General features: G+C 41.4%; 2 protein-coding genes across 7 annotated transcripts in view; both read right to left on the bottom strand.

Annotated features, from left to right (window-relative positions):
- Positions 1–19,923, bottom strand: part of LOC131470564 (protein inscuteable homolog) — a 44,937-nt gene extending 25,014 nt beyond the window's left edge. The window contains exons 1-2 of one of the 3 annotated variants that reach the window (XM_058646467.1): positions 19,711–19,923; positions 784–875 (exon numbers count right to left, since the gene is read on the bottom strand). In XM_058646467.1, the coding sequence (XP_058502450.1) occupies positions 784–857 (74 nt within the window). In that variant the 5' untranslated portion in view covers positions 858–875; positions 19,711–19,923. Of the gene's footprint in view, positions 1–783; positions 876–4,595; positions 5,095–15,838; positions 16,089–19,710 lie in introns of those variants that run through there. The other 2 variants (XM_058646468.1, XM_058646469.1) reach the window with 2 other exon arrangements.
- A 3,908-nt stretch (positions 19,924–23,831) lies between these two features.
- The window catches only part of LOC131470172 (calcitonin gene-related peptide-like), a 4,096-nt gene continuing 3,206 nt past the window's right edge, over positions 23,832–24,721 (bottom strand). For 3 of the 4 annotated variants that reach the window (XM_058645810.1, XM_058645812.1, XM_058645811.1), the window contains exons 4-5: positions 24,431–24,618; positions 23,832–24,179 (exon numbers count right to left, since the gene is read on the bottom strand). In XM_058645810.1, coding sequence (XP_058501793.1) covers positions 24,456–24,618 — 163 coding nt within the window. In that variant the 3' untranslated portion in view covers positions 23,832–24,179; positions 24,431–24,455. The remainder of the gene's footprint in view (positions 24,180–24,430; positions 24,619–24,721) is intronic. The other variant, XM_058645813.1, reaches the window with a different exon arrangement.

The raw sequence follows: 24,721 nt of genomic DNA, 5'->3' as shown, positions 1-24,721 counted from the left end.
TATATCTCTGTGTAAAAAAACACTTCAGTACTGGCTGCTCTGTTCAATCTAAAAAAAATGTGAGGACAGTCCTGCTGTTGCACTCAAGGGATTTTGTTAATGTGTTTATATGAGTGTGTGACTGCGTGTCTGTCTGTATCTTCCAACTCAGAACCACCTGCTTTTCCACACAGCTTTCTAATCTGTTGCCAAATAACTTTGTGTTTCATCACCACACACCTCTTCACCAACCGTGGACAACGAGCGGTGACACAACCAGAGCCCGTTACCGTCGTAAAACCTCAATCTGTGCTCCTGTGAGAGCGGCCATGATGTCAGTGTCTCTCACACCACCTCCATCATTACACTGCATTACCGAGTCAAAAACGGAGGGCTATTTCTCGCCGCCGCGCTCATATACACAGGGCTGCAAACCACAAGGAATGAGAGGGATAATACCTCATTTTACTGAAGTGAATGTACGTCATGAGCGTCAGTCTGTACGTCAGTCAAAATAAATGGAAGTGTTCTACGAAGAATAGCCGTGCAAACCTGTGTGTGTGTGTGTGTGTGTGTGTGTGTGTGTGTGTGCTCCACGTAAATCTGTTCACACAGTCACAGTCACATTATGGGTTAGGATGAGGTTAGAGTGAGGTTAAGGTTAGGGTTAGGATTAGGCCAGTTGTAGTTATGATTAAGGTTAGAGTAAGTCTCCAGGAAGACAAAGTAATGTCCTGTAAACAGACTCCGCCCTCTTTCGCTCTCCCTCTCTCTCTGTGTAGTCACACTATTGCCAGCACTTGCCTCATTGGAGATGAAGAGAGTGAGCTGCTCTGTCTGGAGCTGCTCAGAGGAGTTGCCATTCTGTCGGAGGCCATCTTACTTCAGCACAGCACCTGAAATAAAACACATAACATACACATGAATTTTCTTAATCATCTTTCTTTTTTTTTCTTTAGTTAAATGTGGAAATATTATCAAATGTGGGAAAATGTTAACCAAAATAACCTGCATCCTTACACAGCAGCATCATTCACTATATGCACTTCACATGCTCCTGGCTGTGTTGCTTGCTGCCACAGTGTTATGCACTACAACAAATTTGTATTGATCCTCTGCCTCCAACCTTTCTATTCTTGTCTTTTTTTTCCCCCTACAAGTAATTCAATTATCAATAAACCTCCCTGTTTTAAATAGCTGCAAGCCGCTGGTGTGCCAGTGGAATAATATTTCTTATCTTCTAATTTATTGGCTGGCTGCCAGCCAGAGACTCCCCTCCCTGCTTTGAGCAGGGAGAAACAGGGCCTGACGCTCTTAAGTGCCCACAACTTTATTCCGCTGTTTTATTGATGTATCCCATTTAGATTAGTCCATTTTCAATTGGGACAAGCCACGGATGCCCTCGTGCCTGAGCCACACTCTAATCCTTTTAGTTAATGATATCCTGTAGTGCTGCGGTTACAAATTTCATGTTTACTGTGGAGCATAATTAGCAGGTAGTTACAAAGTGAGATAATCTCTCTCACACCAACACAGATGCGCACACCCTGTAAGTGTCATGGAGCAGGTTTCCGATGTGGTGTCCTGCTTTTTTTTACGAAGTGCTTCCAGCATGTTAAAGGATCGATAGATATAAACCCGGAGGACTTGTAATAAAGCAAGTGGGACTAGAGGTGTGTGGGCTGCACACGAGATGATTCTCGTAATAGTCCCACGTCTGCCTCATGCTTTTTCTATCGTGCTGCGTGCAAGCTGAAATGCCACAATGACTGAACAACTGATCCATTTTTGTGGAGATGGAAAGGATCAGACAGCGGCACATCAGAGGAATCACATATTTGGTTTTACTGTTCGCTTCAACTGCTCCGAAACTCCATTGGTTACATAATTATGAGCAACGGGGGAACTATTTATTGATGGATGGGGGAAAAAAAGATGTGGGTTTTTTTCTTTGGGGCGGGGGAGGGGGGGTTAGGGTGGTGACTGAGTTAGTGACTTCGACAAGGAGATACCCAGATGGAGGCGAAGAAAAAGAAGAGGGAGAGAGTAAGAAGATGTAGATGCAGAGAAGGAGAGAAAGGAAGATGGGAGGTGTTTTAACTGCAGTCTTGGCATGGCTCCTCTATGGCCATTTCCAGAGAGAGCATCACAGTGCATCAGAAATGATATCAGTACTGTGCCAGCACAACAGAGCTCTGGATGTCTGACAGTACAGGCAAAGCCGAGACACGGCCCCAGCAGATTCCATTGCATGTGCCTACAGTGCTCGTCTGTGGATTACCATACAAATAGAGATGAGTTGTCCAATCAAGTAATTTGGTCCTGAGCACTTAAAATGTGCCGCTAAGTGCTGCGTTAAGGACCATTTCACTGCAAGTGATCTCTGTCAGTCTGGTGTGAGTGGCCCCCAACTGCAGGGGGGAAGAGAGTGAAAGGTGCCCTGCGATCCTGAGATTGTTTCTTCCAGAGCATCCTGGGTAAACTCTTTGTGGTGTAAAAGCACATGAGATGCAACAATTAGGAGCTAAAGCTGTGCCTTCTAAAGACCACATTTTCATGAAGCTGCAGGCACTGAAGTTAAAACATCTCCATCTGTATCAAAGTTGCAAATGCTACAGAAATAGGAGTTTCCGAAGCAGATGGTCGGCTTTGATCAGGACCTAACACATTTTCTTGCTGTGCTGGACATTTCTTTTCATGTCTGGGCTGAAACCTGAGTGGCCCGGTGGGTTTCCCAGTCTGGTTGGTGTGGAAAGTGTGTTGGTTGTAGGTAAGCCAAACAATGAACACCTCTGTTTCAGCCTCATGTCACATGCCGGGTAAAATAACAACCACTCAGTGACTTGTGTGTGTAAGGGAAATCACTGGGGTGTGCATTCCAGATTTACTGCAGCACTTGTATTTATTCTTTACATGTGTGCAGTGGGAGATTTAAATGTTGGCGTGTCTTTGTCAGCATGTTTCTGTCACTTTCAGTTTTCTAGTTACAGTTTGTTTTATGCCTGTACTTAGTTAGAGTCACGAGAAACTTGCATTGGACACAGGCGTTATCTGGACTCTTTCTCATCCGAGAAAGGCTGTACGGCTAAAAAGCTAAACTGGAACCAATAACAAAATGTCCAACGTAATAAACCAATGTCTACAGATACAATAAGATAGAAAAAACACAAGCTCATTTGTGATATTAAAAGTGATACAACATCCAGGAACAACAGTATGACTCTTAGGACAGGAAATGGTAGTTGAGACTGTGATATCATCATTTCATTTGACTTTTCAGAGCATTGCTTTATTCATTTGGTGGAAGAAATGCAGCTGGCAAAACCTTTCCAGCTCAACAGAGCAACCACATAATGTGATTGATGGGAAAAGTCTGAGGACTCAGTGTGGTTGTTTAATTACAGAACTCGAAGAATGGGGATTAAAAATAATGCACACTGAGATTGTAATATGCCCATCAAACTTTGATCTTTGGGTGACATAGTGTTCATGTCTGGTCGATTGATATAGCAGCAGTGGAATATTAGGTTCAACATGGTTCACATGTAGCTATAGCAATAGCATCATTTCCATGGGTAAAAAAAATACTCGGAGAGATAGTCTGCAAATGACCATATTGTTGTTCAAGTTTTGTTATAATCAATAACATTTCTAAGCCCAGTTGCAGATAGAAGAACTGTCTTTATCTTAAAATATTATCTGTAAACAACAGGGGTTTGTTGTTATTTGTAGAGGGGAAGATCTTATTATTTTGATTCCTCGACACCAGCTACATCATATCTTTAAAATGAATGTCCACCAATACTGTGGTTGGTCCTAGAGGACCACAGTGTGAGATTTAGTGAAACAGCTGTAGGCCATTTACAGACATGAATTCTGGAAAATGTCTGGAGGAAATTGAGTTTGGACATTATGCAGAGTTTGTGGAGATTGTCTGGGTCAGACACATTCACAACAGCCGGGGAATGTGCACTCATTGCCTGGATGAAGCCTGGTTAGAGCATGGATGAAGTTCCAGAAAATATGAGCCTCCTCGTTTTCTGAGCTATTATAGATACATGATGGCAAAATATGTCTATGGAAGAGCTCCCTATGTAGATATAAAGGGCCCTTCCTGAGGTAATGAAAACGTGAATTAAAAAATGAATTAGTTATTAATAACTTGAGATGATTATAAACCAATCAAAAGATAATTGTCATATTGTGTCCCTCTCAATCATACACACTGAAAAAGAAATGTCCCCCACTTTTAGTTCCTCTATACTTCTTACTGATGTAACTTAACACTCACAGATACAATGAGCACATGTGCAAGCAGGCTGACGTTCTACCACATTGTCCACTCACTGTGTGTTCACTCTTTAACTGCACAATCACTGGTTAAAACACAGTTAAAACTCAGTTCCAGAGCTTTTTATAAGACTCTGCGGTGAAGCAAAATGCTTTTTGCAGATTCTGGATAAAAACCACCAAATGAATACAAAAACTGGTCTGCAGAAAACAAAGTACCACACTACTGTGGCTTGGCTTTGTTCTTGTGCCAAAAGCAATACATTTCTGTTTGTCAAAAACACAAAGAAATCTAACTGTGAGGAGAAACGGGCCAAGCCACTCACCATTTTGACAGGCCATACCCAGGATGCATCAGTGTGATGGAGCTCAGGATTGAGTCAAGCTATGTAGTCCAAGTTTAATGTCCTTGTTGGTTCAGGAGTGATTCTTTATGGTTTGTCTTCATTTCAAAACTGCTGATTAAGGACTAAATGTTTTTCCTCCTGCTGCTGTCCAAACTCACGCAGACTAAAAAGTTTTCTCTGGCCTTTAAATACAGTCCACACGCTCTGCTCCGACAACTCGATGGTGCCGTACTCCTCATGTTTTGTCAATGAGCTGGAAACTGGGTTCACAGGAGGAGCCAGTCTCACCACAGAACTGTTATGTGGAGGGAAAGGCAGAGCTGGATGGGTACTGCATGGGTGGCTGGGTGGGAACAAGTTGGAAGCAGGCTGTCCTGAACCATGGACCCAACATTCCCATCCCACACACAGTGGGTTGGATTAATGTGGGCCCTTGTACTTGGACAGAGAGGCCGACACAGGCCGGTAGATCATGCCCTCTGAGAAGTGATACCGCTTGACTGTTCAGTGAGTCAGGTTAGGTTTCCATTACAACTGTTCCTGGTCTCTCTCTCTTCTAACCACACCTCTTTTCCCCGCTCTCCCTCCCATTTTTCCCCAAACTTTCACCCCACCTCTTTTTTTCTCCCCAATTTTTCTCCTTTCACCTCAGCTGGCTAAGGCAGATGGCTGCACATCTCCTAGTCTGGTTCTGGTTTTCCCTCCACTGATGCCAAGTACTTGTGCATTGTGTGTGCATTGTTGGGTTTCTCTCTAATATTGTAAGGTTTTGGCCCTTCTATGTAAATTGCTATGATTTGGCCCTAAACAAATAAAATTGACTGTGATTTGATAAATAAAAAGATATTCTATGGTTATTAAAAACACCTTGTGGGCATTTGCTACATTAACACAGGGGATATTTTACATCCCCTGTGTATGTTTAAATATTTGGCTTTTTTCACATGCTTCATAAATTACTGAATTGTGCATCAATGTGTTTCTTCTGCACTGGGCCAGATATTTAAGGACACGCTTTTCTTACCAACCACAACAGCCCCTCTTGCCCAATATCTCAGTGTGTCTAAATGTAGAGCATTCCAAAGATAACATTGGCATGGCCAATTTATTTTAAGTTTGCAATTTGTTTTGCCAGATAGTCGGTGCTAAAATATTTGTGTATGGTTTGTTGTAAACACAGTGAAACAAATTGCCTTTTCTTGGTTTCTTTGTTGTTGTTTTTTTTATTTGTTGGACAGTAAAGTTGATGAAAGGTTTTTTTTGTTTTTTTACAAAAGATACAGAACTGAAGAAGGCTCTTGGATGAGAGGTGAAACATCTTTCAAGTCCAGTTGCTGATTAAATGTTTTTGCATAACCATCTCCTTCCATCTCTCTACAGATGATTTACAGATATATATTCATTTACTGTCAAACAGCTGCTAGACTGTCTCAAGGACGTACGGACATGATTGGAGTTACATTTTGTAACACTTACCAAAAAGAGAACTAATTATATTTTTTGTATAACCCAACCTTTTAGATGGTTATCACGGTGCCATTGGCCGGTTAAGCTCAGTCTGTCACACATCTGCAAGGAAGGAACACACTTTATATTTACAATATTTTACCCATATACACACATAGCCATCAAACTAAGAAACAAATCAGAAATTTAAAGAGAAGATGCATCACCTTTTAGCTTTCCCTCTGCCTACACACCGGTCTTCCGGTCTGTCAAAATAATACATTTCCCCTCACTGATGTCTGACAATGAAGTCAAACAAAAACACCAGTGAAAACACTGACACCTCCTGCAGTTAACTCCAGATTCCACAATCAACTGTGCATACGAAGACTCAGAAGATAAACCAGAATATTTCATCTCCAGCTGTAAAGGTGGGATCAGTCTGCATCATAAACCTGGCTGCTGTAATTCTGTTTGAAACACTGGAACATGGATTTGCCTTTGAAGACACACACAACTTTATTCCTACTGCTGTGTGGCTAATGATAGAGAAACAGTGTCAGTGTGTTGACGTGCCTCAGGGTGATGGTGACAGGGGCTTAAAGAGCATCACAAGTTTGAGAATGACACACTGCGATGTCAAGAATAAATATGTAGGCGAATGGAGAGGAAGCACTGTTGCTTTTTCTGCATGTTTTTACTACCAACAGTGGTTGGACCATGTTGGAAGAATATAGATAGAGTTGAAAAACCAACACATGATGGTACAAACACACGTTTTCATTAACCCTTGTTCAAAATAGATTGGTTTTTCACTGTGAAAGTATTGCCAGAATAAAAATATTCTTCAGCACAAGTAGTTCATGGTGCAGTTAGTTACCTACTACACTTTGCAACAATGCAAGAAGCCATACTTTTTTATTTTTTGAATATTTCATATGATGCCATGCTGAGTGTTGTCCTTGTGGCTGTGGCATCTAAGATGCTGACATCCTTAGAGGCTTTAGCCTTCTACTCAAAAGTGAAATAAGACAGGCTGCTACCTCAACTTTCTTATCCCACAGAAAATCTGGTTTGCAAACAGCATCAAAATATATAGATCACAAGATTGCACATGACAGCTAACTTCAACTACAACAATTAGAGGCTTCTACAGACTGCAGTTGTGTGGAGCTTTTATCCAAAGTGCTTTATAATTTACCTCTTATTTGCAGCAGCCCTACTATGAAGTGCACTAGCTCAAACATCGGGACTAGTTTAGTGTCCTGCTCAAGGACACTTTTCAGATATAATCCCATATATATGGCTACATGGAAAGTACAGATAATATTCCTGGTTTCACTACATAAAAAAGTTAGAGCGTTGAGCGAGGGTTGACGGGGTGGAGTGGGATGAATCAGCTGCATTATTTCAAAGTAGGCTGGTATAGCTAGCTTTCCCAGATGGACAGACTCAAGCTATAAGATTTCCGCAAGAAAACATAATGGGAAAGAGAGGTGACATAAAGTTTTGATGACTGAAATTGTTCAACTTCTGAGAGTTGTGAGAGATTAAAAAAGTATAAACGAGGATGGACTTGCTTGACAGGTGGAATTTTCCCCCAACAGGACACCTGACAACTGAACCACAGTTTTGTTAAGTTAGAATTCTGTCATTTATAAATTTAGAGCAGGAACAGGGACATCTTGGTCTGAAAGTCGTTGAATGTAACCCTACAGCTGAAACACACAGCCCTGCCCCTCTTTAGCTGCTTACCTGCAAGCCCACTTCTGGCTTCTGTCTGAAATAATGTAATCCTGACAATCATTGCACTGCAGGCCACTGCTGCTTTACTGGTATTCTTCATCTGCTTCATTGTTTTCTCTTCTCTTCTTTTATCCAACTGTTTAACCCTTCCCTGCAGCCAGTGACATTTTAGTTTGTGATCGCCCACTTTCTATTTTTTTCTTTCTAATATTAAGGTTCCTCTTTCTAGGTCCCTATAGAACACTGTGCAGTTTGACCTTGTATTGTAAGCTGTTTCCAACCTTCCCTGGTCTTTATGAACCTTTGGCTACACACTGCACAGTCTGTACTGTAAAAAAAAAAAATTGAAATGAACAACAGAAATTGTGCATCATTGTCCAAGACTCATGGTGCACACCAAATGCAACGTACATTTTTCATTCAATGAGATTGCCAACAAAGTCAATGCAAAGACGTGTGCAGACACAAACTTTGCTTCAGTTGAGCTGAGATGATGCAAATAACATGAATACTATTATGCGGATTTAGCATCTTCATATGATTCATTAGCTCAATTTGCTCAAGTAAAATATTTAAATCCTGCAGAGCAATGGCAGTTCTGAAAATGCATGTGTTTCTTTATTCATGCTGTTGGTCAACACTGTCATTAGTTAGTTGTTAGCTCTAGTGCTGATTTCAATGATTTCACTCTTCCACATTTATGTTCTTTTGAGGGTAATTTATGAAAAAAAATAAGTATCCATTGCATCCACTAATGTTTCTTAACATGACACATCTTTAATTTCAAATGTGATCTCTGATGTGTTTCTTTATTGTGAATTTTATATTAGTTGAGCTAGTCTTCAACACAGTTGGACACAGTTTTTAATTTCGGGCTCCTTTGTAATTGAGTTTGACACTCCTACATTAGCTATTCTTAGAGGGACAAACAAAGAAAACACACTTCTCTACAAATAAAGTCCATTTTGGTTTTATCTTGCTTGTCTTAATTACCCTCGAGCCTTTGTGTGCAACAGTTTAAGATGTAAAACCTTCAAGTCCTTCCCCAAGGCACTTGATGAAATGAGAAGGTTCCCTTAAGGCCAGAAAAGGTTTAATCTATTTAGGTCTGGATGCATTCTTTCCTTTGGCATAATGATATGGAGACTAAATGCCCAGCCCCCATGGGGTTTCTAGGCAACCAAACTAGCTTATGGATATGAGATCAGATGGAGTCAAGTTGTACTCCAAAATGCACAGAGACCTGTACCCCAAGCATAGACCAGCCACCCTTTTAAATGTCACACTAATAAAAGTGGACAGATTACTACAAAACAGAGCAATTACACTTCAAGGCAGGAGTAATCACACCAGCTTCTGCTATATTCTCATTTTTTACCATTGGAGCCTGGGACACATTTTCCTCAAAACAGAGATTAAATTTAGCTCCATAAATAACTATTCTGCTTTACCACAAGCCTGCTAAATGCACTGCTGCCTTGGTAAATTGTGGTCAACACACACACAATTCTCAATAAAAAAATTTTAGCACCATACCTCCTCAGAGCTCAAATAGCCCCCAGTGTCTCGCCAAGAGAAATATCCAAATGCATCTTAAGCTTCCCAGGTCTGCAACAGTTAGCTGAATAAATAACTGGGAAATTAGCTGAGGAAGAGTCCAAAGTTGACTAAAGGTTTTGGAATGGCGTACAGGTTTCAGCAGCAGCTTTAACAGCTCATAGGGACTGGAAGTGGATCCTCCACAGTCTGAGTCAGTGAAGGGGATCGTGTGGGTATCTGACACCGGAGCAGTGGCAGCCAGCAAAACATCAGGAGCTGCTTAATAATGAATGAGTAAGGCCTGCAGAAAGGCACAAACACACACCACATGGCTAATAGGGAGTCGGACTGACATAATTGCATACAGGCTTACAGCATGGTCAGGTAAAAGTAGGATGTATGACTATAATCAGTCGGAGCACCTTGACACATGTTGCCAACAACGTACTCTGTCATCACCCTGTAACTCCCAAGTGTTGAGTTCTAGTTTATATAAGAAAAAGCTCTGATGTATTTTGTGTCACTAACTTTTATTGCGGTGACAAACAGCCATTGTGGTGTTGAAAATAAAAGGTTTGGTGGGTGTTGTCATGTATGACGTAAATCCAACCACACTGACCACACAAACAGAATTTGGTGGGGCACAATAAGCAAGATTCGTGAGAGGAGAACCAGAGATGAGCAGCTGCCAGCTCCAACTAACAAAAGCAGAAACCATTTTCCCCAAAGAAACGTCGGCTGAGTCACCTTGGACCCAAGAAAATAACAACGTACTTTGTTTGAAAACCCATGGTTTTACAGACTGGCTCTTTGTCAAAACCTAGATATAGCTCATGCAGAACGCCAAACCAAAATCAGCCTGAATGCATCACCAAACAGAACAACAATATAATGGTAAAAGTCTCTGTGGAAGGATCTGTGCAATGTTTCCGCTTTCAGTCATCTTACACGGCACAGACAAAGTGGTGTTCATCCACTGAATGAGTGTGCACAAGTCTCCTGATCTAAAGACACCATGTGCTGATTTTGAGGAACCTGGATATATTAAGTAGAACACTTGAAACCAGTAAACACCGCCAAGATTGTTTGCATTGTCTGATTGTGTAGGAATGAATGCAACATGCAGCCACACACATATGATTCAAAAACAGAAAATAATTATTTCACTCTTTCTCATGTACCATTTTTTTCCCTCTTAAATGACGTGATGCTTCACACTTTTTACAAGATACTATATTCAGATGTCAGATGTCTGCGCATTTGCTGCTTGGTCAGCACTGTTTAGAACACTGTGTTCAATCTTTAAAAGTTAAAGGCGAATTCTCCTGAAATTGCTATTGTCAGCCTCCAGGTTGAGCATCGGGCCAAATCCTTTGAAGCAGAATGCCGACAGCAGCAGGAGCCCTCAACCTCAGCATCATTGCCTGATCTTCTGTCAGTCATGTGGAGAATGACCTCATTGGCATTTATCTATGATGCTGCTCCTTTAGTTAGAAGGAGTGCCCTGGCAAAGGCATGTTACCAGTTACAGCCCATCTCTACATGCCTGCAAGACCTTAAGAGTTAAGCACAATCCATAGAGATAATTTATAGCCAGCCTCTATCCATCTCCACCCGCGGACACCTGCGATGTAAATTCAAGACATCAAATCCATCGCCTTGATCATAAATAAGGCTTGAATGGATTCTTGATTTGGGTGCCATGTTTGGCCCTGTGACTCACCTGATATTAGGGGCCACCCTCAAAATGGAAAGCAGGGAGGGAAGTGTGGGGGGGGGGGGTGTAATAGCAGCAATTCCTTGCAAGTTAATTCAACAGCTGTTTGACATTAGGAGGTGGGCGTAAATGAGGTGGGCTGGGTCCGTGTGTGTGGGTTTGGGAGTGTGTAGGAGAAAAAGAATCAGGGGTGGAGGATAGGTCCACTGCCCAGATCTAAGCTGAAGAACACAGGCAGCACTTCAGGGCAGAGTGGAATTTTTCAAGGCGTTGTCCTTTGACTGTTATTCATCTGCTGAATTAAGGCACAGGGTAAATGGGATACACATGGAGTTTGTGTGATAAGTTAATGTCTCCTGCAGAGAAAAAAAAAGCCATTTCAATACTATTTTTTCCCATTCCAGACACAAAAAAGTAAACAGTCTACAAAGTGTTATTTGAGATGCAAAGAACATTTAATCAATTTAATGAGGAAATAATTGCCAGCAGAACAATGGAAATCACCAATACTATCTGAATTATCTAACTTTAAGACCCTATAATGTACGCGAGTTACATCTGTTGTTGTATGAAGCCGTGTCCGCTACAAGTAGACAGTAGTATTGAGGGTGCAGAGCTTACCCAAACAGAAAATGACACCACCAGAGACAAGGAGTCATAACTCCTCAAAAATCCCTGAGGTGCTCTCAACAGCATCAAGACATACACTCAAGGAGGAGGAAGTGATGTCCTTTCTACTGGGAATCACATTGCAAACAGGTGCGCAGAACTACTGGAGCCTCCATTTCCTCTCATGATCTCACCAATGAAGGGCCATGGAGGAAATGCAGTAGCTAACTGTCACAGAATAGACAGAAAATGTGACTGTGGCCCTCAACGCCATGACCTTCCTCCAATTAACAGATGGAGATGGGAAGAAAAGAAAAGAGCACAGAAAAAGAGGCCAATGACAGAGAAGCTCAAGCTGAAGCTCTAATTCAAATAGTCTGATATTGATTTATCCCCCAGCCTTGGGCCCCAGAGTGGTTGCCATATTGGGTCCACCTACGCAAAAATTTATATGTGCACTCTCCTAATTGAGTCCCCACTCCAAAGGGAGAACCTCCACTGAGCTATGAACGGCACTGCAGTGATTTGTGTCAACAGTCACCATTACCCACAGTAAAGCAGCGTCAAAGGCGTACACGTGACACACGTGCAGCATCTATATCTTGTGATGTAAAGAAGATTAAAGTGGAGCTTTCCTGTGAGATTCATGACTCCTGCTTCATTGTGCCCCTATACATTTGAACGCTATGTCACCATTTATTATACCATCTCACTCATTGTTCTTTTTTAAAGTTAAAACAAGTTTCTTAAACAATTGTACACAACTTTATTTGATCATGGTCATCTGATAGCCACAAAATCTGCCTCTGTGATTAATGTTGACGACAGGCAGCTGGCCCCATGTTGAGGAAGATGTTGTTCTGGTCAAAGGTCAGCAACTCAAAGGTAGCAGCAGAGCTACTGATGCTACTGCAGCTGTGCAACTGCAGAAATGTCATTATGTTTGCCACAGAATGTCCTGGCCTGTATCTCCTCTTTGAAGGCCTGAAATGCTGATGGTACTGCAGAAATATGAACATTAGTGTCTTGAAAGGACATCAACAAGCTTTATATTACTGCTTAGAAATCCTGGCTAGCCTTCATACCGAAGGGTAGTTCAGGAATGCTGGTGTGCTTGGACCATGCAACTTAAATCACAAGAAAATTACATTTGCTTTGCTAGAGGTGAAATATTTGAACTTGAAAGAAACTTTTAAGCTCTAAACGGTGCACTTAATGGCACAAGGTGTGTGGTTAACAATGCATTGAATTATAATACATCTTTCCTCAGGATGGAAGGAGGATTATAAAGTGAAAATATTCAGAAAAGAAACCTTAGTACTGTTGTTTTCCCAGAAGAAATTGCAATAATTCCATTCTGGACCTTAAATAGTCTGAACTCTAATCTGTATGAGAAATGGCTTCTGGGGAATACCAGACTTGAAGAGGGAGAACTAAAATAACCCAGTCTTGACTCCAAGGCCACACATGCACAATAAAGAAAAGTGGAAAAATTTTGCAATAGAGAAAGAAAGCAATGACCTCATCTGGAAGAAAGAGGTTTCAAATGGAGAGTGACAGACACTTGTCCAGTGAGATCTTGTAAAGAGAAAATTTACTGGATGAGTTTAACAGTCCTTGGTGAATGAAATAAAATCTGAAGTTGAGCATAAATTCAGTTTAGCATAACCCAGAATATGTGAGTACACAATGCTTTGTGCCGTGTTCCTAAAAAAAAAAACCACTGACAAGTGTGGGGCCAAGTGCAGCTTTGTGTTTCCAGGTTTAGCTGGGGTAACAAAGTTCAGTTACACCCACAATCACTGTTCCTCAGTCCTTGTTGATAAGGTACTCTCTGAATGTCTCAGGACAAGAGATTAGTGGAGCCGAAACTATGAGACTCCACGCCCGTGGAGAGAAAACCTAATTAAACAGCGTGACAGCAGAGCGAGGGCCACACCTGCATGTGCGGTTCATGTTAGCCATGTCACGCCCTCCTCAGCTGTTCACCAGGCAGCCAGGAGGAGAATGCGTGGCAGAGCTGCGTATCCAGACTTTACCCCAACCAGTCATGTATTATAAGACAGGAGTGGTAGACAGATGTTTCAGGGGAGCGGTTGACGTAGTTTGTCATCCACTGATGTTGAATGAGCTGTTAAAATGGTTTTGAAGGACAGACCTTCAGGTTTACAGGTTTTTGTAAACCACAAGCTGTTCCACATACACATGACATGCCTCACTCACCATAGTTCGGGCCACATACTGTATATTTGGATGAAGACACACATTTAGTCTTTTTGCCTCTGTACACCAACCATAATTCATTTTAAATGAAACAATCAAGATGTGATGGACTCTCAACTTAAAAAAAAAATTGCATTAAACTTTTGAGAAATTATGAGCATTGTCCATTTTCAGGGCCTCGGAAACAATTGGACAATTGACTAAAAAGCAGTATAATGGCCAGATATGGCCCGTTACCTTGCTATTTCCAGTCAGACCAAGCAGATAATGGTCTGCAGCTGGTTGCAAGTGTTGAATTTGCGTTTGGTGACTTTTCACTGAAATTTTCAATATGAGGTCTAAAGAGTTGTCAATGCAAGTAAAGAATGCCATCATTCTGCTGAGAAAAAAAATAAAGAAAATAGTGGCCAAATGAACATTTTGGTGCATTCTTAAAAAGAAGGAATCCACTGGTGAACTCAGAAACACCAAAAGACCTGGAAGACCACGGAAGAAAAGTAAAGCATGTCTGCATGATCGCAGAATTCTTCAGATGGTGAAGAAAAAATCCTTTACAACAAGCCAAGAATACACTTTTTATCATTAAAAGTAGAAAAAGTTAATTTACTTCCATGCCTTAATTTCTACAATGCACTCAAGTAGAATATGCATTTTCCTGTTTTAGTGGCACATACATTTGAGAGAAGAGAAGAGTCCCAAGAATAGAACCTTGAGGTACTCCGTAAGTGAAAGACACTGGAGAAGACTCAGTGGCTCCAACACTGACACACAACTTCTCTCCTTTAAGTAGTACCTAAGCCACTCTAAAGCACCACCCTGAATGCCCACCCAGTTCTTCAAGCGAGACAGGAGAATCTGATGGTCCACTGTATCAAAGGCCCCTGCTGGGTCAAACAGAACCAAAACACAGTGTTCAGAGCCTGTGGCTAAAAGAACGGCACTAAAAACCATCAACAGTGTTGCCCTACTGTGATGGGTTTTAAACCCAGACTGGAACACTTTCAAGAATGTTGCACTCATCTTGGAACAATTTTAACTGGAAGTAAACAATTGTCTCCAAAACCTTAAGAAGGAAAGGGAGCTTAGAGATTGGTCTAAAATTTGAAAATACAAAAGAGTCTAAGTCAGATATCTTAATCAGTGGTGTCACCATGCATACTTAAGACTCACATGTACAATCCCATTTGAGAAGGAGTCATTAATAATTTTTGAGCACTTATGATACCAAAGTGGGATTGGATCACTGGAAAACCCAGCAGGCTTCAAATCACCAATTATTTATTCTAAGGAGGGCCAACCGACAAGCTTTAACTGGTCAGAAACAGCAGAGCAGAGAGATGGAGGGGTCATAAGAAACCATGGCCCAGGTGTTCACACTCTTATTAATAACAAAAAAAAAGTTGGAGAAGTTCTCACACACTCCAGTTGAGTGTGTGAGAACTTGAGGGTTGTGACAGTTAGAGGAAATAATATCAGGAAAAATGTTTTTTTAGCAACTTTCATAGTTCACAGCTGTCCCTCAACATCTGGAAAGACACCTGTAACTTCCATTCTCCACTTTCCATCGCCTATGCTGCACTAACATCATATAACCAGGGCTCTTGTTTTCAGCTATGCTAGAGGGTAATGTGTCAACAACCGAATTAAAACACAGAGATTCAGTCGCGCAAATCAATGAGTAGAAACCTGCGGAGAACCGGGCGGCAGTGAAGGAGTTAACAACGACAGCGTTGCGCAGGAGCGCGAGGTTTAACCATAAGAAAAAGGAGATGAATCCCAAATATAACAAAACAAAGCAGAACAAACTTTTTTTTGCCACCAGATTACAAACCGTAAAAACATTTCAAACAAGACAAAGAGTGTGTCCACGCTCCTGCGGGATCAGACACAATCTGTACCGTGCAATCAGGTGGGTAACGTTCACAAAAGGCTCTGGACTTACCGGCAGAGATCCAGATTTCTGTTACGCACCGAGCAAGCCGCAGCAGGTTGTGAAGATTCACTCCGCGCCCGCTCAAGTAGGGAAAGGAGAAGCAGCGGGTCCGTAGCCCCTCACCCGAGCCGACCACGGGAGCCAGAGAGGAGCCGATCTGATCCAAAGAGCGCCACAAAATGAAGCGACCCATTATCTCAAAAGAAAGCGACATGAGAGCGCGCCAAACAGGCTTTCAGTTTGACTTGGTTCCCGCTGCGTTTCCCTCCGGCGTCTGCGCACTCAGCGTGCAGGTAAAGCCGGAACACGGTAGAGATATGTGGGTACACCAGAGAGAGGTGCGGGGGCAGAAAGTTTTCTGTCCACGCTGTTGAAACTTAAACACATTTTCAAAGGAGGGTCGAAGATTCAGGTGAGTTTGGCGAATATACACCAGTCAAGAGTTTGTATTTACATTGACTATGGACAAGAACACCTTATACACAATCAAAGTTGCAGAGACATATGGTCCGCCACACACTAGCATCCACTATCACACTATCAAGTGGTGTTTAGTGAATTATGTGACTGCTGATAGAAGTAGTGCAGGAGTATAATCATCTCAGATTCAGACAAATGCTGCAAAACTGATAGGACGGCATGTCACATTACAGATGGATAATGACCCAAAACATACTGCAAATGCAACACAAGAGCTTTAGAAGGTAATGAAATGTCTTCAGTGACCAAGTCAGTTCATCAGTCAGTCATCTCCACCCAATAGAGCATGCTTTTCAGTTACTATTGACTTTCAAACAAGCAGCAACTGAAGGCGGCTGCAGTAAAGGCCTGGCAAAGCTTATTCAGGGAGGAAACTCAGCATTTGGTGATGTCCAAGGCAATCATTCCTATGATTTTTGAGCCACTGAACATGGCCAACAATCTAGAAGAATGCTTATAATTCCTCAATGGTTAATGCAATTATTTTTTCCAATCCGTCAAAAGCTAAGAGTCCATCTTTAATCACATCCTGATTGTTTCATTACAAATTCATTGGCGTGGTGCACAGAGGCAAAATGACCAAATGTGTGTCTTTGTTGAAACAAAGTATATGGCCCTAATCGGTACATACCAACACGTCCTTCCAATTTGGCGGACTATTAAACCTGCAACGCTGCTTATGCATTTCTTACTGCCATTTGCCACCTCGTTCCAGTATTGCCACCATACTTCGAACCCACCACCACCACCCCAGCATTCATCTGTAGGCTCCAACAAGGTATTTAATATAATCTGTGGGGAGTGATGTAATCCAAGCCTTTAAACCAAATTCATATATGTTTTTCTCCTGCAACACACACTTGGCTTTAATACATTTACATCAATATTAACACACATTCTGCAATATTTTGTACTTATTGGTCATTATTTACTGCTCATATGTGCATGTTTTAAATAACCTATACATATGTATTACCTCCACACATTTTTTACTTAAGGAAGTTAAAAAATTATGTTGCTTCTTTGGAAAAGTGCCATTTTCTTTTAATAATGACAATAAAGCTGTACTTCTACTACTACTACTACGACTACTACAGTAAAGTACTGGACAAGTTAAGATTTTGACCTATGACTCAGATTTTGATAATGACACTAAATGAAAAATCAGAGGATCATGATTATCTGAACCAAATGTCATGACAGTCCTTGAAGCAAGTCAACCTCATGATGGGATTAGAATCAAATTTAGAGTTTCTAAGTCTGTACCAAAATCACATGGCACCCAGTGTGTGCTGAAATACTTCAGTTTTCCCGTTTCCAATCATCACATTTAATCTAATCTGTCCAATGCATGCACACTGGGCACATATGGAAAAACATAATGAGCCAGCAGCACTGTTGTAATCTCTAATTCTCTCTCGCGTTCAAACACACAACATTTTCTCCACCACCACATCACACACGCACACAGAAGTCTGTAGTAAAGACGTAGCTCTGTGCTCATCATTACCATCAGCCTCACTGTAATTTTTGTTGTTTTCCAGTCTCTGCTAACGTCACTCCCACACGAACCAGATCAGCCTATACTCCAAACAATTAGAGCCACTATGGTGCTCAGCTCAAGCGTGACAGAACAAATACACATTACATATTTTCCAGTTGAGAACACAAGCAGCATCTTGAAAGGATCATTCATATTCATCTTGATAAAATCAAGTTCAAGTTCTCGCAACCATGAACTGAAGCAGTGATTAACGTGGGTGCATTCAGCTGACGTTCTTGGGTGTAAAGGTCAGTCGTGTGTGTTAGCATATGTCACTGAACTATCCAAACTCATCATGATTTTGTCGCAACCCTGCTGTCACTGGGTTTCAAGATAATCTGAAGGGCCTTACACAAGTGGCAACCGGTCATGACGTCACAAGAATATGAAGTCTTGTTTTGAAACCTAAAAATGTGCAATTTACCGTCACCGTGTTGTGGTTCTACAAAAAGAAAATCAGTGACCTCACCTGCAAACAGGCTCCAATCTGATGACATTAATTAGCCTGGTGTCCACTCATATGTGCATGTATCATGGTTTATTGTCTGTTTTCTTCTAAATGGAAAGATTATTTACAAAATTGACATCATGTTCTATTGAGGACACCAGAAATGCAACCAGCCCCCTGGTGGCTATTCAGTATATTCTTACTTCCTGGTTGGCATCAACCAGCAAACCAGAAAACAACATCCATTTTGTATACATAGTCTATGCCATTACTCTAAACCTAAAGTTCCAAACTGTGTTAGTGAGTGACACCCACACCACTAATGCCGCATCACCTACCTCAGCAGTTCCCAAGCTTCACCTCATTGTTTTGGTTTCCAGCAGATGGCAGGTTTATGCATTCCTCTGTATTTAGCAGCTAAAAACATACATGTTGACCTCAGCAGATGTTGGGATAGGTAAGCAGAGACACCGCTGGTGTTTGCTAACATGGATGCTCATGTAATGCTACTGTCCGTGCCAATGACCAAAGTACAATCACATTCAGTCTGGACCCCTGGTCCCTCGGCACTGCTCAGTGGCTGCCCACTGCTCCCAGTTACAGGAAGGATTCCGAGTAGGATGGGTAAAATGGAGAGGACACATTCCTCCACAGGAATTAATAATAAAGTCACCTTGTGCTTATTGAAATTAATCCCAAATGATCATCACCGGCATGGAATGGTTTCAGTTCAATTTGTACTGAAGTGCGCAGCCTGTTACTCTCACAATTTTTAATAGAAATATGTATCAGTATTTATCTTACCATGGCTGTATCAGGGTTATAGGTTTATATTTTTTACTTATTCATTTCTTTAATTGTGCTTCTTCTAAACTTGTAAGGCAAGGATTAATAAAACCCAAAAGCTCAAAAGCCCAAAATCGGTTATTTCCAAATGGCCTCGTATGACCTTTAAAGCCTGTGTGTCAAGATGATCAGTATGGCTGCCCTTTTAAATCAGAAGCTTTTATGTTAGAATCCCACTGACATCTTCAGGAAATCTCCAAGGTTTATGTGATAAATAGCACAGTTGGACACTGATCAAAAACACTTTCATGAGAAAAAGGGCTCTGACATCAGCTTATTCCCTGTCCATTTAAATGCAGCAGTTTGAAAGCACTGCGAGCACTTAGCACAATATAATAACTGAAACACCAATTGGTAAATGCTCTGTTGTAATGTCTGTCAGCCCCTGAACCAAAGAACAGTTGCATTGCCGTTGAAGGTATTACCATTGTAATATTTCAATCAGGTGCTACATGCTTTATAAACACTACAAAGTCATGCTTAAGTTTGCTATCTGAATTCTTCTCCGCATCATTTCCCCTTGTCCAGAAGTTGTGATAAGACCCAACTGGTTTCCAAACTTACCCATTCCCCTCGGTCAGCTAATGATTAAGTGTTCCCAGGAGGGTTCATCGTTTCAGCTCATGGTTCTTGTCCTCTTCCCTTTGCATACTGTCTGTCTTTGTCCTCGCTTGTACTCACTCTAAGTTTGTCTCTCAATTGCTCTGTTCCCTATCTTGGAGCCCAGCTGGGCCAACCAGCACTGAAGCCTGCTGGAGTAGGACTGCTCTAAACGTCTAAACGTGACCAGCCTTAAAGATTTTTATTTTTTTTCTCAGGGAGAAAAGCTCACATCCCACTGTCAGTCAAGCAGTGGAGCATAGTTTCAGCTGGGCCGCCATCCAAACAGACATGAAACTATTCTATTTCAGTCTGCCATATGAGCAGCGGTGCTGCTCAGAAAGGAGGGGGGCTTTCTGTGGTGGAGCATGTAATTGCAGAGTGACCAGTTATGGCGAGATGTAATTGCAGACCTCATCAGTTGGAGAGAAACTGCCAGCAAGACAAGGTAAATGCATGGCAAAATAAGAAAAGAAAGAAAGACACACAGACCACATAAATAAATGAGGGGCTGGGTTCCAGATGTGGCAGCGAGGAGAGGGAGGAGAGGAGAAGGAAGAGAGGGAGGGACCGATGAAGGAACTGCTGTGGTAGCTGAATGAAATCCTACTTCTGACACTGTGAAAAGGTGTTTACCTTCCCAGGAACAGTCACACAAGACGGAAAGGGGGACTGGGGAAGGTGAAAGGATGTCGGGACGGCCTAGTGTTGTTTCTGGCCCGTCACCATGAGAGCTCCTGGGTGTCTGGTTTCACGTCAGCCTTGGAAATGACTACCTTATGGAAAAATTGGGAGCTTTAAAAATGAGGAAGGAAAATAAAAAAGAAAGTATAAACGGCAGTCGGCTGTTTCTCATTATGCACAAGACTCAGCTGGTCTGTTGCTGCAGTTACCATTGCTTTGTATTCCAGAGTGAATAATTGTTGTATGATTGTGTGAAGGGGCAGCTCCACACTCACTCCCCCATGTGCACATAAGAGCCCGTTACACTGTATGGAGTCAATAAATATTAGCTTTGGCTTAAATCTAAATGACAACAACTAATTTCCTCACAAATTTCAAACTCATTACCTTTCCGAAAGCATGAGAAGAGTGGTCAAAAAGGCTGAACTACACGTTATTGGTATCCATCTTATTACTGAGGAAATGGAATAGACTATTTTGAAATACACTTGTCAACACATTTCATTCATCAGTCTTTCAGAAACAAATACTATTTATACTTATAGTGAGGAACAATAGTGTCCTGTTGTTTTTGTGTTCAATCTACTTCCGAGTTGGGAATCCATAATGGAAATATGGTAAATAGTGTATGTTTGAGTCCAAAATTGACATCATGAGTCTTCCACTGACTTCCTTTTCTAAACTACTGTAGTTATGTTTAGATGAAGTTTTCTTATGTTTGTCATTTAACCCAGAATTTCAGGTTTCATTTTGGCTGGCAGAAGAAGGGAAGTGAAGTGGCTATGTTGTTAGCCTTCTCGTTTGGTCAGAGTTAGCTTCCCCTCCCAGAGAAGCTGGCCTCTAGTTTAATATTCATGCCAAGATAATAAACTCTGGGGAAAAGCAAACAGGCACACGCAGGGCCAAAATGAACTCACAGTGCACTGTAAGAGAATAAGAAAATCTTGTTCAAAACACAATTTCCTAAAACTAAGGAAAAACTGAGGAAAGTTTCAGCTGTCAACCGCTAAAGATAAGTAAGTGAACATAGTTGATGTTTTCAGAGGCCACTAATGTTGAATGAGAGGCTTTAGAGAATTTAGTTGCAGTAAAGACAAGCCTCTGCGTTTTAGATTGTAATTTTGGCTTTCTTTTTCCCAAAATTGTAAACTTTTCCTCTAAAACATGAAAAAGGAGCCTCTTCCAAAGCCTCAGGTCTTGAAAAGCATTTGTGGTGTACATTTCTGGGAAGTGGACTAGTTGCACATCTTCTCTCTGGGGATGGGGTCTGGCGTTTTGGTTTTCTTTAAAACAAAACATCTAATTTGGAGCGTGAAGGCCCCCGTTCAATGCAGCTGTGCATCATTAGGACTGCATTCTCTCATTGGCACGGTGGAATTGTTTGATTACTGCTGAGAAAGTCGCTCTTAAAATCAAACCAACCCACGAATCAGCCCTCAACTTCTCGTCCCCCTCAATTACCAGAATACGGAAGGGGGAGAGTCATGCAGGCAAAGTTTCCATGTGGATTCGAGCATGGCTGCAACCTCACTGCTGATTTTCTCCAGGAGCATAGAGACAGACAGGCAGCGAGAGAAAGACAGCGAGCATGACTGGAAAGATCATAAATGAACTGAGCGTGTTAAGCACTGAGGAGTAATAGAGCACACATCTCCTTTTCTGTTCACATATTAGTCATATAAATCTGATAATTAACACATTATCCAGTTGAACCACTGTTTTCATAACCAATCATCTCTTGCTTTAAGTGGATATAGTGTGGACACGCCACGTCTGGTGTTTTGAAGTAAATAAAATGTGTCACAAAAATGCACGCTCTTTCTTGGAACTCACAGTGCTTGTGTGCTTGGGTGTGATGCACACAGTGACAAATATCCTATCTTTGCTCCAGCGCACACTCGGCATTCATCCGTGCAATCAAATAGAATCGAGTGTATCCTGTTTTTCACTCGTTTGAAACTACTGGCTGTGCATGCATGGTGTGTTATTGCACAATACAGAAATGTGTGAATATATATTGATGCTGTCTGCTAGCCTTTGTAGATTAAACATTGTGTACCTGGATAAAGCAGATGAGGATTCTGTGCCCGGCAGAACAGCTGTGACTTACAAGAAATGATGCGTAGGACGTGTCTTTTCCTGTGTGTGGATTTCCTAAAGATTCCTTCTGTTTGTTCATAGGAAGCTGTTTGATGTTCTGTGTGTCAGCAGCAGGTCTTTCTCTGTGAGTCACTGACTCGACTTATGAGACACAGATGTACTGTCTAACGAGCAAGGTGTCTTCTCATCACAAGGCAACGTACTTTATTCATAAAGCGTTAGCACTCGATACACCTTGTGAACTGTTGAAGAGGTCATTATTTTACATCTCAGTCCATATGTGTAAGACCAGAATGAGACCGTTTCATCCCTTGTCCACTTGTCATTTTACCTGTAGGGACTTTTATGCTTGTGTGTGAGACTCTGCAGTGGTCCTCCTGTAACTTTCGTCGAATTGCGTTGCCCCCTATTGGAGTGCTGCTGTAAAAACAAGACACGCGACTTCACATTTTATGATTAAATGTCTCTCAATCGGCTGAAGTGCAGTAAGTTGAGGAAGCCTGGAGCAATATATTGTGCTGTTATCCGAAACTGGAATAGTTATTGTCTCTACATCGATGCCAAAAAGACAATCCTTTATAAGTTTGCACTTGTACGTGGAATATAAATGTATAAATGGTAATGTACTGTTATTCAGGTTGCAGTTACCTGCTTTTATTGAGCATTTACTGATGCAGTGTGTCCCCCTTGTAGTCTTTTATATACAGTATGTCTGCTCTCCATCAGTCAGATAATACTCAGTTCATCTGGTTTGATCTGCACACTGTTGCTGTATCCAAAGAAACTGTGTTATTGTGAAATAATAGACGTGTGTACAATGTGTGTCTGTCACTGGACAGCAGTATCACATTTATGTTCTTCCACCTCTTTGTTCGCTGAGTCTCATTCTACACCTCCGTGATTTGAAACATCTTTGAAAAACAACACAAGTACCCCAAACCCGAGTGTATCTAAAATACATTTTAATCTTGCTGAAATTTGTTTTCACAATATTGTTTACAATATTAATCTGTCTTCATTCTCTTCATCCTCGCTCGGGTCTTCTTAACCATCTCGAAACAGAACTATACAATCATGTTCATGTAAATTGTTCTACGTCAAGGCACAGGACAACAGCCGTTGTGGGGGGGGCCTTGGGTAGGCTGATCTTTAATGGTGTCTCTCTGGCACACAAAAAAACAGGGTACCCTTGGGGGGGGGGGGGGGGGGGGTGGTTTGGGAGATGTAGAAGCATGGATCTCAAATGGGAGGCATCACAAAGAAACATATGTGCTCTAACCAGGTAAGAAGAGGACTGAAAATTAGGTGGCAACTACTGCTGCTTTCATTTTATTTTCCAATGATAGACATGTAATAAAAAAGAAGATCCATTATTATGGGTTTTTTTTTCTCCAGGAGTTCATTTGTTCATGTACATAAATTAAAGTGCTTTTTTTCCCCCTCTTTTTTTTTTCTTTTTGACAAAAGCAAAAGATTTCAATACTAGGATGGAACTGGGGACGAGAAGTCCTGTGGTGTCGTTATTTTTTTCCATAAGAATGTGAGAGAGTGGTTAAAGGGCCAGTTCAGTGTTTATTTTCTGCTTATTTTTGTTTTTGTTGGTTTCTGTTCTAAGTTTGTTTTTTTCTGGTGTTTTCTTTTTTCAACCCCTGAAAGAAAAGAAGAAAGAAAAACAAAAGGAAATATATTAAATCTTAACGTGAAGCTTCACAAACTCATCTTCATCATTATTCCATTTACAAATCTTAAAGTTAGATATGAATTACCACATGTTAACAATTCTTCTTCAGTTTTAAATACTTATGCTACAACTTCTCACCTTTTAAATTTACAGATGAAGAAATATTATTTAAGTTTTTTTGTTTGTTTTTCACACAGGTAGAAATTGTTTATTATTTACCATTTCCATGAAGGTTCTGCAGTGCTTACATCTGGATGCTTCTCCTTCGCCTGCCAAAGGCCTTGGCACCAACGTTGGTGGGGACAAAGTTGCTGTTGCCCATTCCTCCCGACCTGCTGAGGAAGTCCGCCAGGCGATGAGTCACACAGGTTGCCGTGTTGCAGGCTCGCTTCTGTGCTGTAACGCTGCTTCAGGAGAGCAAACAAGGGGTTAATGCTGCGATCTACTGTAACATTCACGCACACACAAACACATTTTAATCAATATTATCTTTGCAGAACACAAAAAAAC

This window comes from Solea solea, chromosome 12 (genome assembly GCF_958295425.1).
Source record: "Solea solea chromosome 12, fSolSol10.1, whole genome shotgun sequence".
In the NCBI taxonomy this organism is placed as follows: Eukaryota; Metazoa; Chordata; class Actinopteri; order Pleuronectiformes; family Soleidae; genus Solea; species Solea solea.
This window is presented reverse-complemented; position numbering and strand designations above follow the sequence as displayed.